This window comes from Ptychodera flava, assembly GCF_041260155.1.
Source record: "Ptychodera flava strain L36383 chromosome 3 unlocalized genomic scaffold, AS_Pfla_20210202 Scaffold_25__1_contigs__length_14229661_pilon, whole genome shotgun sequence".
Taxonomy (NCBI): domain Eukaryota; kingdom Metazoa; phylum Hemichordata; class Enteropneusta; family Ptychoderidae; genus Ptychodera; species Ptychodera flava.
In genome coordinates, this window is record NW_027248279.1 from 10,194,832 (window position 1) to 10,214,424 (window position 19,593).

General features: G+C 38.7%; 1 protein-coding gene across 2 annotated transcripts; it reads right to left on the reverse strand.

The window, feature by feature from the left end:
• Window positions 1-293: 293 nt before the first annotated feature.
• On the reverse strand, window positions 294-16,916 carry LOC139125292 (trehalase-like). 2 transcript variants are annotated; one of them, XM_070691390.1, is made up of 12 exons: window positions 12,910-13,700; window positions 11,985-12,097; window positions 11,265-11,394; window positions 6,760-6,948; window positions 5,569-5,661; window positions 4,788-5,015; window positions 3,906-3,958; window positions 3,336-3,518; window positions 2,529-2,752; window positions 2,033-2,263; window positions 1,614-1,664; window positions 294-1,113 (listed from the first exon to the last, which is right to left on the reverse strand). In XM_070691390.1, exons 1-12 carry the CDS (start codon window positions 13,167-13,169, stop codon window positions 952-954), a joined length of 1,917 nt encoding a protein of 638 aa, XP_070547491.1. In that variant the 5' UTR covers window positions 13,170-13,700; the 3' UTR covers window positions 294-951. The 2 variants fall into 2 exon arrangements, with proteins under 2 accessions (XP_070547491.1, XP_070547492.1); XM_070691391.1 differs by lacking the exon at window positions 12,910-13,700 and adding an exon at window positions 16,563-16,916 and having other exon boundaries at window positions 474-1,113.
• Between the last annotated feature and the right edge of the window lie 2,677 nt (window positions 16,917-19,593).

Genomic DNA, 19,593 nt, shown 5'->3' on the forward strand with positions numbered 1-19,593 from the left:
ACGGTGTCTAATTGTGTTGTAGTATGTGCAACTATTCACCTTGCAGGGAGAGTTTTGCATTCAACGCATTATCCAATCAAGACAAATTAATTGCATTGTGAGGCAGTATACTTCCCGACTGTAGGAAAAGAAATGTTTTCGTTCATAGCAAAGATTGGGGGTTAAATCTCAGTCTATTATCCGTACGTTTACATGAAAATGTTGATAGTATATTGACTGAAATTCATGTTCAAAATAAAAAAATCAGTCAGTTTGTATGGTTCAAATAAAACAACTAGCGAAACTTGTTTGTTAAAACCAGAGATGTCTTCATTCACTAATATCATAGAATCTATTTATAACGTTAAGATTTTCGATTGGTGAGAGAGGGTTCGACAACGAAACGAAAGAATATCTTCTCGCATGCGAAAAGCGCCACCTCAGTTGCAAATCCTTGTACTTTGGGCGTAACAACAAATGACAAACTAATACATAGATTGTCTGAAATATGTATATTTATTCTGTGTTTCAATATTCACACAAGCGTTTCCTGAAAAATGTTTCACATTTACCCAGTCGATTCACCACATGAAAAAGAATTTTCTATCGTCTTTCGGTGTTCCTCTAGTGTAATCTTGAACAGATGACGAGGGCAACACGTCATTGTTGTAGTGAATATTGTCTTAGAAGCTTCCTAGTATATACTGGAGCTACACACCTAGCACAGTGAAAACCAAACTAACTACGTGTTCAACAAGACGAATAAAACTATCAGATAATGGTTCTACTCAGGAATAAAAAGTACACGACATTTCTGTGCGCGTTTATGGACGTGGTTTGCTTGTACCATTGTCCATTCGAATTACGGGTTAAGTCAATTGTAAATGATCTACTCTACAGCTACGATTGCACGTAGGTTTAAGCTGCCAATACTGGAGTGCGAATAACTACTTGATTGTCTTTGTGAACAGACTACATGGCAAAGAAGTGCACTGCTTGTAACATCATGGTACATGCTAGCATTAGAATGGACGCTGTTTCCATGGTTGCAGAACTAACAGGATCGGATTTTAGGACGTCGCCGTATTCCTTCAGTAGTTGTATGATGACACCATTGGTCCAACCGAATCCAAGCTGAGGGTGAATTGATTGATTGATTGATTGATTGAGAGAGAGAGAGAGAGAGAGAGAGAGAGAGAGAGAGAGAGAGAGAGAGAGAGAGAGAGAGAGAGAGAGAGAGAGAAAGTTAAAGTCCCGGATGACTTCAGAAAGATACAAGGTGACTTCTCATTTTCTATTTAAACCGCGGTGAATTGAGACAATGACGAGATAACGTGCAAATAGCGGAGTCTTTGCTCATTAAATATATATATATGTTAGTGTCTATCAATCTATCTATCATATGTATGTATGTATGTATGTATGTATGTATGTATGTATGTATGTATGTATGTATGTATGTATGTATGTATGTATGTATGTATGTATGTATGTGCTCGTCTATCTATCAGTCTATCTGTGCATGGCTGTATATATACATCCATATATGTATACATCCTGTGTATGTGTATATCAATGTATGGATGTGCACAACGTTCAATGGAATCAAGCTGTACAAATATTTAGACACACACCTGTACATCGTATTCGCCACCTCCTCCAGGGGCACCATGTCTGACGTCATACTGCAAAAGGGTGTGGCAAGTAGAAATTACGAATTTATACAATTGAAATGAGGGTACATGAACTACTGATTGGTTCACAAAACCTAAACATCGCTACATTCGACAAAAAATTAATTATCTCTGAAATTATCCTCGAAGAAAAAGAGCAGTCTCAAAACTTGTTTTCCAAATGATGGAAGTTGCCAAGGTATCTATTGATAAAAGCAGAATGATGGTGTGTGACGTAACTTGGCAATATTCCGAGTAAATAAGGCGCTTCTGTGTTTCTGCAAGTTTTCTTCAATGCTACGTGTTTATTCTATGTGTCAGTAAATACAGCCTAATAAATCTCAACGTGTATCTGCCATGATGCATGTTGCTAAGGTTACCTTTTCATACATGTAATCATCTTCGGAGTCTTCATAGGTCTTCCAATTACAGTATGTCCAGTTATGTGCTAGTGTGAGGGCCATGTCCTGTGCCTCTGAGAGGGAGGACTGTGCGAGCCCGGTAATGACCATTTCTTGCAGGGGTGGCCAGGCATTGGGGTAATCCCACTGCTCTCCACTCTCTGTCTTGGATGTCGGTACACCACAGTAGTAGTTGAGGACTTCTTCGTCCTGTCATGCGCAATAAGAAAAGAAAAGATCGGAAGTCAAATGGCGACTGTGCTCGCAATGCATGATGGCCCTCCGAAGAATTAAAATGGGGAACAATTTGATTATGATATTCACACTTTTTTTTATTTTGTTCATCTTATGACGACATTTATGCTCTCGATAGGTTGACAAACCTTCTCAATAAAATGGAATAACATTTACTATCAAGTATTTTCTACCACAGATTTCCATAATACCGGCAGTTACTTTCAAATGTTCGTCATACCTGTAGATAATCCAAAACCTTCTGTTCCTTTTCGGCGTCACCATCGTAGCATCCCGCCCACAAGGGCGCAACCGACGACAGATAAAATTTGTCCGTTTTCCGAGACCGCGCCGTCAGGTCATAGTCGAACCACGCCCCCTTGTTATTGTCCCACATGACCTCGTTGATCGCCCTAACTCTATCGTCATAGGCAGTCTTGTATTGCTCAGACTTTGCTGTATCGTCTGGATGGTGATGGATATGTGTAATTGTATTATTAATGGGGATTATCACTAATAATGGCACATGAGTACAGGCTGTGCTGTTGGGCTTTACTTTCAAGCTTATGAAATCTTCGTCTGGGACAAAACGGAAATAAATTCAATAACTCTAGAATATTTGAGATGAAAAGTTTGGATATTTCTTGTCAGAACCGACTGATGAACATTGGTGGTAGCATTTATAGTTATAGCTGACGTCACATGTCGTGTCACACCAAACGTGACGTTTGGTTCACACAGTATAACGGTTTCAACGTTTGTCTTGTGCAGACTACTTCTGTCAATGTTACTTCTTTGCTTTTGCTTTATGATTTTGTGTCTTGTTGTAATGGTGCTGTATCCACTATTCGTCTCTGGATCTAGGCAAGATCAATATTTTAGCCAACCAATTACCTTGATCTAAAGGATGCAAATCATCGCATCATCACATGAAGATTTAATATTAATGTTGATGCAAATAGTAATATGGGAAGCCGTCTCTTGTACAAAAATCCCACTACAATTACGAAATGCATCGGATTCAACAGACAATATCAAAACCACTAACCTGTCAATTCATAGAGCTCCGACAAGATACGTTCGTTCATGCACAGGATGCTGTTCAGGTCTATTGGTATGATCTCCGTGGTTCTTATTGTGTCAAGAGTTGCGCCCTCAAACCAACGGGACGAGAAATCCCAGCCACTCTCAGCTGCCGATGCGATGTCGGAATATACTTGGGCTTTCTCGTCTGTGTCACCAAGGGAATGTATACAGTTGTATGATGAACGGAAATTGAGATTACTTTCGTTTCTTGAAACGTCGTGAGGATCCGTTACGTAAACATTACGTCACAGCTATAATGTTGAGTGTTGGTTTATCAGGCTGCACCCTGCCTTCGTACGAGTAGAGGTGTCATCATGGACACGGTAGAAACTGCCTCATAGGTATGTACTTGCCGTAATTTAAAAATCGGCGCGGGCCGTGTTTAAAAGAAGGTACAAGTTAGGCGGAGCTACATTGCTGATCACAAAATGACTCGATTTATTGCGTGATGACGTAAGGAAAGCAAATGGAGACGGTCGAACTTCCGAAAAAATGTAAAGAACGGCGAGAAATAATTGAAAATATTAATTACCCGGATCAGTGACTTCCGAGGCAGTTTCCACATCCTCTCTGTATGACTCTGGTCTGCAACACAAGAGTAAATAGACAAAAAAAAACAAAGAAACATAAATAGAAAGTCTTTACAATACCGTACATCGAAATGTTATTTTGTTTCCTCTGGTCACCAAGTTGATAATATCACGATATAATTTTTCATTGGTGAACTATTGAATTTAATCAGGGTAACTTGCAAATCGCAACAAAACTGACAACCTCAGCACTTAGTATCCTCTGCACTAAACCTAATGAACGACCCGCTAGCGAAAACGTTGATTACACGTGTAATTTGAATTTGAATTTTGTCCCACTCTCGCGAGCCAGAACATGATTTCTGCTTAGCGGACGCACGCAAATTCAGCTGTTGCCGTAAAGGAGTGTGTCGTTTACGACGATGCTCTATTCTGCTAGACTAAAAAACCAAAATAATGTTTGACAACCACCCAAGGAAAAATGTTACAAGGGTAGGGCTTTTCAAAGTAGCACCGTACTGGGTAGGCATAGGTCAACAAGTTTGTACACATATGGCGCCAGTCTGTCCGTACGGTGGGTATTGTTTACTCGTCCTCAAAAAGTTAACTGACGTTTGTGAAGAATGCCTGACGTCGTACAACCAATACAACGATTTTTGTAGCTTCACAACGGCCGGTCCACTCAAGTGGAGATCTGATATCATAGCGGCGATCTCGAACATTGAGTCAACAGTGTACCCTCTGTACAGACATCAACGACGATATATCTATACAAAGGTTGCATCCTCGATGGAGCTTTGTCGATATTTGAATTGTGTCCCTGCATAGATAATGACACTCTTTATACAACAGTCATCCGCTAGTAGTCATGGCAACAATCCTACCTAGGCATTCCCATCCATACATTGTACTGGCTCAAACTGTGACCATCAATGGTCACAGTTCTGTTGTCCATCCAGAAATGGTATTCTTTCTCCAGCGATGGGAGAATGCTTTCTACAAACTCCGTGTCACCGGTGACGTCCAGGTATCTCTTTACCATCGGTATCAACAAAGCTGGCTGGCTACGTCGGGTGTAGTAGATTCTGCCACCGTTGGGGACGAAGCCAACGCTGCAAGCGAAGGAAATAAAAGGAAAAATGCTGATAGTGCGAGGATAACCACGGATTACAAAATTTCGCATTTCTGATCATAAGTTACAGACAGAGGAGGGGAAAGGTAAGTCCCCCAAAATGTATCTGATGACAGACTTTGTTACTTTTGTAAGTCTCTTGAATAAGATGAATTTCATTATATCATATCATTAAGTGTTACAGTAGTAAATATGGTGTATACAGAACTGTCATTGTTCTCCTCCATGGAGTCACATTTACATAATTTTGAACATTTGAGTGATAGAGAGGAATTCCTTTAATTATAAGTTTTGAAGATAAGGTACCTATCTTAAGATATATTTCTAACACTACCAAATCTCTTCCAGCATCAGCCTCACCTGATTGTGTGTAACGTTTGATTTTGTAACTTGCTCTTATATCACACTTCCCGAAGTGTGTTGTTACACAATAATGCTATAACTCTCTCTCTCTCTCTCTCTCTCTCTCTCTCTCTCTCTCTCTCTCTCTCTCTCTCTCTCTCTCTCTCTCTCTTAAACCATGTGATACTCACGTATCAACCATTTGGACAAAGTTTTTCAGCATCCCCTTGACAGTGGTGTACATCTCAGATATCAACAATCCATTAATTACCCAATAAGAATCCCTGTAACGAAAAATGGTCATTATTAGTCCGTAACATGAATATAACACAAGGCTTCCATCACCGTCTAAGAATGAAGTATTTTTATTTATTTTATTTTATTTGCTCATCAACAGCGCCATCAGGCAGCCACTTACAGACAAGAAAATAAAAAAAGAAGGATAGAATACACTAAAATTTAAACAAGCATAAAAGCACTCTAAAAATCAAACAATGACAAAAACAAATTAACATGTCTTTTAAAAGTTGAATGAGATTCTTCAAAAACATCGACATCGCAAACCGTATAAATCAGATCATTAAAAAGTCGTGACGTACGTCCAATCAGGCCATTTTTTGTAACATCAACTCTACAATAAGGGATATGTAATAGAGGTCTATGTCTAGCAGAGTATCTAGGTTAGGTACGCATAGACCATAAAACCTGTACAATCTGTAGAGTCATAAGAAGATTAAAGGCATTTACGCACAAACATACAATCAAATAGTTTCCTATGGAAGAACAAAGGTTGAATTTTAAAAAGATTACATAGCAAGTTATAGTCACAATTACACCAAGATGAAGAGTCACTGTGACATCCCTGTTTATGATGTAAATATCTAAGAAAACGTTTCTGAATAGACTCAATACGATTTGCCTGACTCTCAGAAATTGAATTGAAAATGACTGTATTATATTCTAAAATTGGACGCACCTTAGTAATAAACAGGTGTCGAAGGACAGAAACTTGAGTAATCAAACTAAAATTGCGTTTAATGAGACCAATTATGCGATTGACTTTACTTACAATAGCGTCAATGTGATGAACAAAAGTGAGTTTTGAATAAAAAATGATACCCAAATCCTTAATGTGAGAAACATGATCGAGCAAACAAAGCAAAGTATGTCACTATTAAATATATTTTTGGTCAGGAACCTATACAAACAGTAATATTGATATACAGATTAACGGACAGATAGATAGATAGATAGATAGATAGATAGATAGATAGATAGATAGATAGATAGGCATATTTACAGCTCGTCATGACGCAAAACGCGTGGCTATTCACAGGATGCTGTCTTGAGCATTAAAATGAAATGATATGTTAATTTCTCACCAGTAGTAGAACTCCCGAAATCGTCCACCAGGCACAATGAATGGTTCGTCTACGTAGATGAGCGAGTATCTTTCTTGGGAGTTATTGACATCGATCTTTATTTGTCGTCCCAGTTCTTTCCAGAGTGCGTTCAGATCAGACGCGAATTCCCGGTAATCGTCGTCTGCAATGTCGCTGAGAAATGCTGGGCTGCAGCAAAAATTCGTTTTACCGTGTTAAAATCCTTAAATAGCTGCCAAATAACCTAGTGCTAATAATTTACTTTACTTCTTTTGACATCTGCATGGGTCCAACTACTTGTCGTATACCAGATATGAACTGAAAATGCTCACGTGTTTCATTATATATTGCATTTATGTGCAAGTTTGAACCTTTGCTACATGCTTTGCTACATTTAAAGTGTTATGATCAACACAATGAATTTCACCACAGATCAATTCTAAAGGTCATTAAGTATTCAAATATGTAATTAGCTGAAATAAAAATAATTAATTTCTTTGAGTACTGTCATTGTATCACAATATAGCATGTGTAATTACCTTTGGTCAAGTCCTTCAAGCTCTATATGCCAAACCGTGAAAGCTTGTTAGCTATTTATGCAAATTATGAATTAGCTGACATGAAAATGCAAAATGACTTTCAATACTGTTATAACCTGGTATAATGATCAATGTACACAGCATGTTTCGCCAAATTTTATCAAGTAAATGCCAGTATATATCCCTTATTTGGAAGGTTCATTAAATATGCATATTGGGAATTGGCTGAAAAAAATGTCAAATGACTTTCAATAATCTTGTATCATAGTATCATTAATGTACATAGCAAGTTTTGCCAACTTTGGTCAAGTCAAAACAGATAAATATCGCTAATAAATGCGGGATATCGGACCGCAGGCGGGCGAAGATTGCATTATAAGCGCGCCAACCCAAACTCACTGCATGGATATCACATTTACGAAATCGAAGTCCAAAGTCAACTTCGTCATTGTTAGAATAAGAGAGGTTTTCCATCACACGGGAGCATACCACCACAAATTTTGCACAGATGGCGTTGCACTGGCATTGAAAAGGGTGCATGGGAGCATGGGAACGCGGGCAGTTTCCCTCGCTTGGGTAGGAAATGCATTGAGCAAGACACACTTCCGGGTTCGCAAAAAAACGAGGATCCCATTTACGGGGCGCTCAAATATAACTATTTGCTGTGATACATAGCAGAGGCGTATATGTTTGTGATGCTGAGAATAACATCAGTAAATAAATGACGGGTTTTAAAAGTTGACGTTTTTTGCGATGAAACAGACTTCTGAAGGTAGCTCGCTTGGGGAACACGTCATCCCGGCCGCTGTCCGCTTTGACCCCAGTAATTCACACTGGTTTTGGTCGGCCCCAGGTACCCAAGTCACTTCGACCCCGTCACACTTTTGCCTACATGTCCACGGAGACGATTCAACATGTTCCAAAACAAAGCCAAGACAAAAATTGAAAATATCAATAAAATGGCTTCACAAAGGCTGAAATACACGATACTCGATGAAGTATGAAGTTTATGAAATGAAATCAAAATTGACAACACAAGTGTTTGTCTCGGGTAATACCACTTGAAGTTGTTTTTTTTTTCCATACAGTGCAGTATTTGTCAGTGACAAATTAATCTTTGCAATACATTTTTTTGCGATGAGCTGGAAATTTGATTAATATCGAGTTAATGTACATAAATATTCCGTTATTTACTGGGACAACGTTTATTTTCTCGATCCGCTATCTGCGGACTACGTGCTGAATTTCATGTCAACGATCGTTTCTTCTCCTCTGCAGAGTTTCTGTATCCCGTTCAACAACGCTGTACCTCGATCACACGATAGTGACGCTATGTAGCTGTGCAGTATTGAAACTTATCATAAAATGGCCACCTCGTCTAACAGTAACACGTATTGTCGGGATTATCGTACGGAAAAAAGACTGCAAAAGTAAGACTTATGAATCTTCATCAGAATTGAACACATCATGATTGTACACGAGTATCAACCGCGAATGCAACGTTGAGCTCGGCAGTTACACAAGCATGGTACGCTACATGCATAGCCCTACGAGTATGGCGACAGTGTCCGGCTTTGGCTACGCCGCCTACCGGAGGTGGGAGGCGGCGTAGCCAAAGCCGGACACTCTCGTCATACTCGTAGGGCTAGCTACATGCACTGCCGCGATGCCGATCGTATGCATTCCAAGGCCTATCCCGGAATTTGTTTCACAAACAACCTCAAAGGAGAGCAACATACTTCTATGGACAATGACGAACACGTTTCTTGGCGAAGCAAATTCAAAACAGTGCAGAAGTACATGAAGTAGGTCATGGCCTTGGACTCTGTGCACGAACCTGATTGGACACTTCAATACCTTTGACCCAAAGTTATTATTCATCAGCACTTCCATGCCATGAGGCTAGGTAGAGAACGTATGTACTCATTTCTGGCGATCGAACAGCGAGGGAAACAATCATTACCAAGGATAAAGCTAATTTGCTAAACGATATTTTATCTTGAATAGTGAGTTGAATGAGTAATAAAATATCATATTTTTAATGTTCAATACGAGGTTGAAACACGGAGGGACCGTGGTTGAAACCAGTGCTATCCAGCTGTAGCCAACCTGGACAAGCACATTTCACAGCGCCCTCAAACAGTCGATTGTTTTCACTTGTCATACGCGGCGTAACAGAAAAATTAAAACTTTCATAACTTCATTAATATCCAAGCCACGCCCACCAAAACCTTTTCAGTTCTAGCCATTTGAATTCTGAAGATGTCTACCAAATTTGACTGAAATACGTTCAGCCGTTTTTGAGAAAATGGACCAACAGACAGACAGACAGACAGACAGACAGACAGACAGACAGACATCGCTGCGACATATGCTCATGTTCACACGTGAGCATAAAATGGCGCAAATACTAATCATATCGTGTAATTGACAATGTCAGAGCCGATCTGTGAAGTTGACTTCTTTTCCTGTGTATACAGATGGCTTTCATTCGCGCGCTAATCTTGACATTAGAAAAACAGCATTTGATCCAATCAATGCTTTTGTTACATCACTATATTGATGGCAAAAATACAGCGATCTCATTGGTTGAGACGTTAAAATAATGATGCATTATTGTATGTAATCGCAATGTCCCATAAATGGTAAGTGCATGGCTACGACCATGAATTAGTTTTCTACGATGCAAATATAAATTTAAGGTAGTACGCTACCATTCCATATAGGAGAGCGCCCTCTTTTGTCCAGAAGATGTACATGTTCCTTTTAGACTACCTAACCTGGTGAGCGTGAAACACAGGACAAAATGGCAAAACATCATGCTAGTGACCTTATAATATTTCTTTCAGGAGTTTTTATGAATCAAAAGAACCGAAATTATGTTTTTGTACTGAAAAATCAACAGTTATTTTTATTTTGAAAGATCAGTAGAGAATAATTAACAATTGTAGCTCTGACATAATATCAGTAAGCTAGAGGGTCAAATATCAGGTCTAACAAAATTTACCTTTTTTCGTCACTTTTTGCTGTTAAGCAAGAAAATTTGCATATTGACCCCAATTTTTTTTTGCTTCTAAATCAAAGAACACTGTCTGTTTGATAGATGTTGCTGTACTTTTTAACATTTTGAAAATTATTTTGTGCATTTATATGAAGTTTATATTTTTAAAAAAGACTAATTTTAAATTTAAATGATAAATTTAGGGTCTAATATTTAATTTTTCAGACAAGACATCACAAATTTTAGTTGATTGTCCTAATTCTGCTGTGCTGGTGATGCAAAAATGTGGTATGCACACTGGGATCTGTTAATCGTTTGCGATAAAATAAAGATTCTGCTGGTAAGTGCAAATTTCGCAAAATGGGAGATTTAGTGGTTTTCTGTCAATCTTGGCATGTGTTTTTTCAAAAGTTTTGCATGGGTACCCCATATTTTTTTCATATCTTTGCAATGTACACATAAAGATTATTTCAGAAAAGTCAACTTCAAGAATGTCCCAACATTTTTTGGAATGGTAGCGTACCTCCTTTAGTATGTTTATGAGAAAGGAATTCCAGATTTATCTTCTACAACTTACAAATAAACGACATCTGAAACAGAACCTCAAAGAGGAACAGGCGTACGTGCGTATAAACATATTAGCTGCACAGAATGATGGTACAAATTGTACGCAAAAAATTAATCAAGGTTAAAGAAGATGATAATCATTTCATACTACCACAAAATTATACAATGTACATATCTCGACATCACTCTGATTTGACCAGTTCACTCTGAATGGCAAGATTGGAAGAACATTCCGTGGAGAGAAGGAAACACTCGAAGAAACAAAATGGATGTGTATAGCAGTTTTTTTCTTGTCTAGTTTGAAGTAAAGTTCTTCCGTATTCAACAATTTGGTAATCATTAACATCACAGTAAATTGAAAAAGTTTGAAGACATATGTATCTGCTTTGATCACGTACTTTTCTTTCCAATCTTGGGGGTCCCAGTCTTCAAATTCCTCTCCAGGTCCATCGTAATATTCATCTACAAAATCTTTCATTTCTTCGTTTGAGGGATCTGTCAGGGCTTCGTAGGCCGATACCACAGTCTCTGTTGAATAGACAGGTAAAGTTTAAGTCACCCAGAGATCTCAAATTTGTAAGTGTTATTATCGAGTACAGTAAATTTTGAAGCTTAGTGTTGAATTATAAAAAAATGTACATTGTAGACATGCCACTACGACCTTAAGCGTTTTAAAATTTCTATTGTGCTTTCTTTTTTTGCAAATTTTTAACAACATTTTGGTAAAACATGGACCAATTTTCAAGAAAAATGACTCTGAATCATCTTTTAGGAGAAAAGATATTAAGTTGGTGGCTTAGAAGTTGTCCGGAACTAAAGACAGAAGAGTAAAGAAGACATGCTACGCATTTCATCTTCCCGTTTCTTTTGGACTCTTTACAATACGCTGAATAAAGATGATATAACCACCTGTTTATGTGTTCTACACTATTTGCGAGTTCACGATATGTTTTACAGGAAATGTGATACTCTTTTGTAAATCCCGATAACGTGAATTGCGCCTATCAACTTATCCCTACAGTGATGTCAAAATCTGATAAATTTATCGAACATTAGCAAAACCAGGAGTGGCAAATGCGCAGAAGACACTGGGTGTGATGATTATAGGTATACAATACCTGGGTCATCTTTCAAATTCATATCGACGTACGATTTGGAATCAGTGTGGATGTTAGCCATCTGAGCGTCATGTAGGAGATCTCCATAGCAATAAATCTTGTCTTGTGGCCATCTGAAAGACAGGAATTTAGGCTAATACATAGATACATATACACAGATAGATAGATAGATAGATATATAGATAGATAGATAGATAGATAGATAGATAGATAGATAGATAGATAGATAGATAGATAGATAGATAGATCGATAGATAGATAGATAGATAGATAGATAGATAGATAGATAGATAGATAGATAGATAGATAGATAGATAGATAGATAGATAGATAGATAGATAGATAGATAGAACACGATTGGAACTAATTTCGGATAATTGGATGGTGAAGTAATGTCTGTTTAATCTGCAAATGTAAGCTCATCTGCTTTCTTCTTTTTAACTTATACACTTGTTTTTATGAGTAATTTGTAATATCGCAACATTCAGCTATAGGGCACCTAACATTTTTGAGAAATTTGAAAAATATGAATATCCAATTATCCCAATTAGTTCCAATCGTGTTATAGGTAGATAGATAGAGAGATAGATAGATAGATAGATAGATAGATAGATAGATAGATAGATAGATGGGTGGATGGATGGATGGATGGATGGATGAATGGAGAGATATGTATGTATGTATGTATGTATGTATGTATGTATGTATGTATTGTTTGTGTGTATCTACGTATCTATGTATGTATCTATCTATGCGTATGATAGGATTCCAGTTTTCAGCTGTGAGGAAAATTCCTCTCGGAAACAATACAACTGTTAGACAACACTGCTGAGCGGAGCCCTTCAGGCCTTGGTCCCCTAGCACTTTATCAAATTGCACGCGATACAATCCTTGAACCCAGTGACAGCATATTCTGTGCATTTACCTTCCTAAACATGCTGATGAAAATATCCCTTTCGACAGAGTCAACTTAGTGCTGCCATCTTTCTGTTTGGAGAAACTGGTCCTCGCACACTTTCTGTCGCTGTTAGAAGTTTTCTGATTACACAAGTCTTGCTGAGTGTACGCGTCTACGCGTTGGTGTTCACCGAACTCATCATCTTTTGATGAGAGAGGAGTTACGCTCCTTGTCAGCAAAACCGTACTTGCAAATATTAGCGAGTAACGAAAATAAAATGACGACATTGTGTCCTACATGTTTAACTGCGACAAAGCCGTTCGACATACGACAATATGGAGTCTTTTGTTCGTGAAAACCTCTTGCACTTTCCATGGATCGGATTCGACCTTGTAGCACTCTGTGGTAACAGTGGACTATATAGTCACACGATTCTCTTCGGCAAGGTTAGTACATCAGTGTTAGCATTTCAATTTGATATCGCTGAGTCATGACTTGCCGACGCATTTCTACTTCTGAACGATTTACACAACAAGGAAATGGCCGTCAGTGGAAGTTACAGTTGCTTAATGGATCCGGACTGCGATAGCGTCAAAATTAGCCTACATGCATTGCGGAGTTTGCTGGTTACGCATTCTTGAGTTCACATCAATGGATTGGGTTTTGATATCCACGGTCAGCAGTTTGCCGTGAACACTTCAAAAACAGTAAAGATACCTGTGTGGATCGTACGACGGAATCACGATCGATTTTTCTTGCTCGGTATGACAACAACTCGGCGCACTGTCGTGTGTCCTGAACGGAAGTGACGTCAGGCTAAAATGAGATGCTCCGTGTGATTGTGGTGACAGCAGCCAAGCGGAGGGTAACACCCCCGGGACTTGTGTCTGTTGCTCGCAAATTAAGGAATTTCTACGATCGTTAATCTGTGGGCGATTGATAACGGATAAGTATAAGGTTTATCATGGATGCTTTACCGGGCAATGTTATCAGGCTACTACAATTCGGGTACGGGTCTAGCATGACAGTGTATCAACAAAATAAAGCTCATTGTGCTAGTGAAAGCAACAGGTCGTATGAGCGCAACCCTAGTTCCGTTAACACATTTACTTAGCAGTACCCCTCATGCGGCACTAGTATATCCACATAATTGCCCAAATATTTACAGTCCCATGTTATTCTTCCAAAAGGCTTCTTTCCGATGCTCTCTTGATAGAAACGATACAGGTGCTTGTAGTTAGATAGGTACACGTGAACAAACATTGCCACAGGGACTGTCAACCCGCGGCCGCCAGCATTGCAGAATACCACATTAAGCCATAGTAATTAAATACTTTGCCATGCATCCACTTAAAAATTATGACAGGCGAGCAAGCGAGCGATTCCAAATAAAGCACATGCAATTTTTATATTGACTTGATTGTTTCCATGTAATATGAGTGCCCATTTAAAAATCATAGCAGTAACTTACTTTATGCTGTAATATAACATCTTACAAGTATGCTAGCGTTTTAGTACATTTTCAGAAAATTCACGAACAGAATTAAAGGTAGAAAATCTGTAGACGCTGTAAAGCCCTGTTTTGAATATGGTCCACCATTTCAAGTGATTTTCTTAGTGCTGTCTCCTTAGCTCAGTCAACGGGCAATGGATTACAAACGAGGTTGTGGTTCTAAAGCTTGTGCAAACCACCGTGTCATTAAAATCAACACACAATAGATGCGATAAGAGATGGCTGACTGGTGCGATACTAGATATTGATAAAACTGACATTTTTACACCGATGTGTTCCCACATAGACAGGGAAGTGAAAGACCACTGTGGTTCACCATCGTGACATACACATTTATGATCTGCTTCCACAATCCTTACATGGACACGGCAATGATGCACGGCTCCTCTCTTCCTCTCCCCCTTTCCTTTTCCTCTGACTCTCTCAGAGACTTACACATGGACTCCTATAAATACACTCTACAGTGTCTTTTAAAGAGCTTGTCCAATTTGACTACTCTCTTGACACTGTATGTACTTCACTTCCACAAAGCACTTGACCTTGCAGGCCATGCTTCAAATGTTACAAGTTTCGGTCGATTTACCTTGAAGTTCCTTTGACGATGTTTATTGAAACACGGAGAGCAAGAAAAGAGTTTTCAAAGAAATTACAGCTATGAAAGAGTATAAAATGTGGAGTTTAAGTGGCATATATATTACGTGGGTTCAGTCTTTCCATCTTTATGACTATATGAATTATGGCCATGGGTAAAAGATATATCTGTATGATCATATATATTAGAAGTAAATATGTTTGAAAAACCAAGACTTTCTGCCACCCGACGTTACATTACAACAGATGTCACTGATTGACTATAACCAACGTTCGTCATATATAGTACAATCAACATTCCTCCACACACAGTACGGCCTATCATGTTGGGGACACTAGTACCGACTGCGTACAATACAGTTGAAAGGTTGACGTGACCTGGCCTTATATCTGTTGACACCTAACTGCAGTCTGTGACGATAAACCTGACAGGAAAAGGGGCTTTATATAAAATACAAGTGCGACATTGTCACTAAAACATGCAATTTCGAGAATGGTCACAATAACAAAATACAGAAAACCAAATTTGAGGTCATAAGGTGTGGTAACATGAAGCTTGCAAGGTATTAACGACAAAGCTCTATCAGTCTGCCGTCATGGATCAATCAGTTGGTAATCGAAATGAATCGAAAACAGATTGACTTTAGTCTACTGGAAATCTAATATTCTATACATGTGATTGACTTCTACTGGGTAAAGTTACACGCACAGACGCAATAGTCGCGTGGTGGTGGTCACTGACGGCAGTTACAGACGACCCGAGCTGTATTATTCGACAGTAGTTTGTGTGTTTTGTAAACAACTCAACAGCTAGGGCTGATAAACAGCACCTATGCTGCAAAACCACTTGCCAACTTAGCAACCTGCAGCTACTTGCAAACTCGCAGTACAAAATATTTTATCTCAAAGAGGCAAGTCTGTGACCCGTTTAGGTCGATCGATTTTTTTATCTCTAAGTTACCATAAGGCATGGTAGACAATAATAAGACGTCATATGTTATGAATGCGATATCATACTTTACATTTGGAAATTAAATTTGGATATTTGTATTGTTTCAAGGACGTAACCTGTCTGTCTGAGTACATAGCTGATAACATTTTTATTCGACCGACGTGGGGACAATATGCCCGCCACTGCAACCTAAATACGTATAGGTTGCAGTGGCGGGCAGATCGACCACGGGATCAATAAATCGATCCGAAAATCATCTACTTAGCAGACTACCCAGCTACGGAGCGCCTGTGAATTTATCATAATCTGAATCATCTAATCTTAGAACTCACCACCATCAAATCCTTTGATCTGAAAAATACCGCTTGCGACAGTGAGGAAGTGCATCGAAGAACACTTAGACAGCCTTTGAAAACGTGGCTTCAAATATCCAAATATTAACAAGAGCCAGTTTATTAAACACTCTTTCAGTGCAACATAGCAGTGTGCTGACTTCGACCACAAGAAGGATATATAAATGTCACAGAGTGCGATCACTGCAGATTCACCGAGACGTTTAAACTGCGGAAGAATAGCATCGCAAGTCAGGAAGGGCTGTGCTAAAAATACGTGAAAGAAACTCACCCGTAACATGGCGGCATATCCTTCAAATCTTGACACCCGATCTGTTGGATACTACAGCCCAGTGCAACAATGAAATGAAGAAAGACAAACTTGAATGACGCCATTGTGAACGTTAAGAAATCGCCTATTCTGTATCATAATCATGTATATCATTGGTTAATGTTTAACACTGTCAAACACCTCTTACAATGTAGGTGAGCCTCCATTAAAGCACCATTACACACATTTATACGACGACGTTGTAAGTGATAGATTACTGCATACTGGGTTCGTAGGGTAACTTTTTACAATGTCGCCAATAATAACTTGACGTCAGAACATAGGCCACAGGCTACGCCTTCGCGAAGTAGAAAAATGCCGATAGAGGTGAAAGAGTCGTTAATATAAGATTAGAGAAGATAAAAGGTCGAGTGGAGTAGAATTATCAGTTATAATACGTTATCAATACAAAGTCCACTGGCTTGTTCGACGTTGAAACACAATCCCATCTAGTAAATAATTGCTGTACTGCTAACACTACATAAACATATATAAACTGACTAAAATAACTTTGAAACCTCTAATTTGAACCCGTCTGTCTGTCTGTCCCTCCCTCTCTCTCCCCCTCCCCCCCCGACGAGCATGGCAGTTAACATACAACACCATAATCTTTTCATCCTACTAGTTTGACATTTTGACAATAATTAATTAGAACAAAGAAAGAAGTCAGCACAGCCTAGAGGGCAACCATCGAAGTGGTTCTTAATGTTCAAGAGCTTTGCATAATCCGATCAATAGATAATCTAGAAATAAATGATGCGTCCTGACCGTTCCGTTGTCACTGTGAACTAAAAACATGTGTAAAATGTTTGCAGATTAAGACATGCACGTAAGCAGTGTGCATGAGTAAACTTGTTAATTTGTATATTGCCAGTCTAAATGAATTCTGTCATGGCATACTACTGACAAATTAAAGGTAAAATCCTGTGACGTCATGCAGTAATTCGATCAGCTGGGTGACATTTCAAATAAGAAGTCAGACTGAGAATGTATTCAGCTATTTTAGTAGGTCTGCAGTCTTCTGCTGACAATATTGGATAGATCGTCATTAGCAAGGAAAGATTCATTGACGATACATGATGACGTTGATGAGTGTCGGACAGTATCTTACAGATAGTTACGGCAAATGCATTTATTGATAATGGTTCACTGTGTTCATTCTATTGGTTACAGTTTCCTCTTAAATCCGAAGTCCATTACATTCTGCTTGTCAAGACAGTTCATGGCTTTTTCACTTGATTTTAGTTTACAAATGGTAGATATGTCTTCAAATTATTAAAGCAATGATGATTTAGGAGGAAAATGTTCAAAAACGTCAAACTTGAACGTTCCATGGCTTTACTAATTTCTACCTTTTCAAACGCAAGTTGAATTGTCTACGCGATAGTTATTTCAATGACGTCACAACAAACGTGACGCAAGTAAACACGGTGAAACGGACAACAAAATATTTTCAATTGGAGTCAACCTTGTAAGTTCAGTTACTAGCTCCGGTACCAAATATGTACAGTTGGCGTGCTATCCCTGGGAGACATCGGAGGGCCAGCGTTTCATCCAGAGTGCTATGGCAGTAGGGAAGAGGAAGCCCCCCTTGCCACAAACGAGGGTGATTCAGATAGTCGAAGGGTTGGGGAGGTGAAATCTACCATCGCTATGGGAAGCGGTATCGCATCCTTTCACCGCTTTTGTGAAGCTTGAATACTGCACTTTGACTGAATAAACTAAAATATCATCAATATTCTGAGAAGCTATCAACAAGAAATGTGTTACGAAAATGTAACAACACCGACTAATGCCCTTCTCTGCAAATCGGTATGGAAGTGCGCCCCTATTGGCCATATAACATACTCCTGTAACGACATACGCCCTCTACGGCATAGTGAAGCACTTCTGCACAAAGAGTGAGAGCAGAAAATTACTTCATAGCTTTATGCACTCCTGCACACGAACTTTTGGCAAGAAAGCAATTTTGACTATACATATAATTATGTCATGTGGAATTTTGACTATCAAGATATGTTATGTGACTAGCAATTTTGACTATCAAGATATGTTATGTGACTAGCAATTTTGATGTTATTTGCACATCTTCAACAGATAACTAGAAGAATGAGACGAAACATTTCTGAATCAAAGTATCAAACACCCTGATCACTATTCTACTGGTAGTTTCCTAGCAACACATATTGAGCGTAGCCTTGCTAGGTTATATTGTATGATATACCATTGGCAAGTTTAAGACAAAGTTGACACAAAATAACAAAAGAGGAGAGTTTTCAATTGAATATTGTAAATGCCAGATTTGCTTTCACAGGCCATGTTATGCTTTGATATATAATGGGTGAATGTGTCAGAGTAGGAACTGAAACAAGTGAAGATGTGGGATGGGTTTCAGTTTTATCTCTGTACAATTCACTGACAGAGTTTTCCAATGAAAACAAAGAACTATGGAATACCATGTACATTTTAAATGCGAACAAAAACTGATACTGCAACTTGGAATTGGGGACTGCCACTTTAAAGGCCAAGTGACTGTAACTTCTGAATTCTGTTGCATTGTGTCGTCAGCCACTGTTTCTCGGCATATAATGTGCATGCACAAAAGCTTATTAAGTTAGAATGCGCCCTGGGCAAAGATACTTGGACTCTCAAACTTTACCCATTATTTTCTGATCTACAACCAGTGGGGCTCATTTTGAAACCCTTTGAATAAGAAACTTTCCCCGTCTTAGTTTTGTTTGAAAATAGAAAATATATTTTCCCTAGTAGAGTTAACACAGGAAAAGCCGTCATTTTGAATTTCAAATATCGGTTAATCTAGGTTGATTTGTTTCTCTTGTACTAAAATTTGAATGGTGAACACCCAATTTTTATTCTTGATTTTGAAAGTGAAAGGTTAAAAAATTCCTTGAGGAAAATTTGAACAAAAATTTAAGTCTTTCACTTTCGAGGCGCATACTACCCTAACACTGACTGTACATGTGTGTCCTGC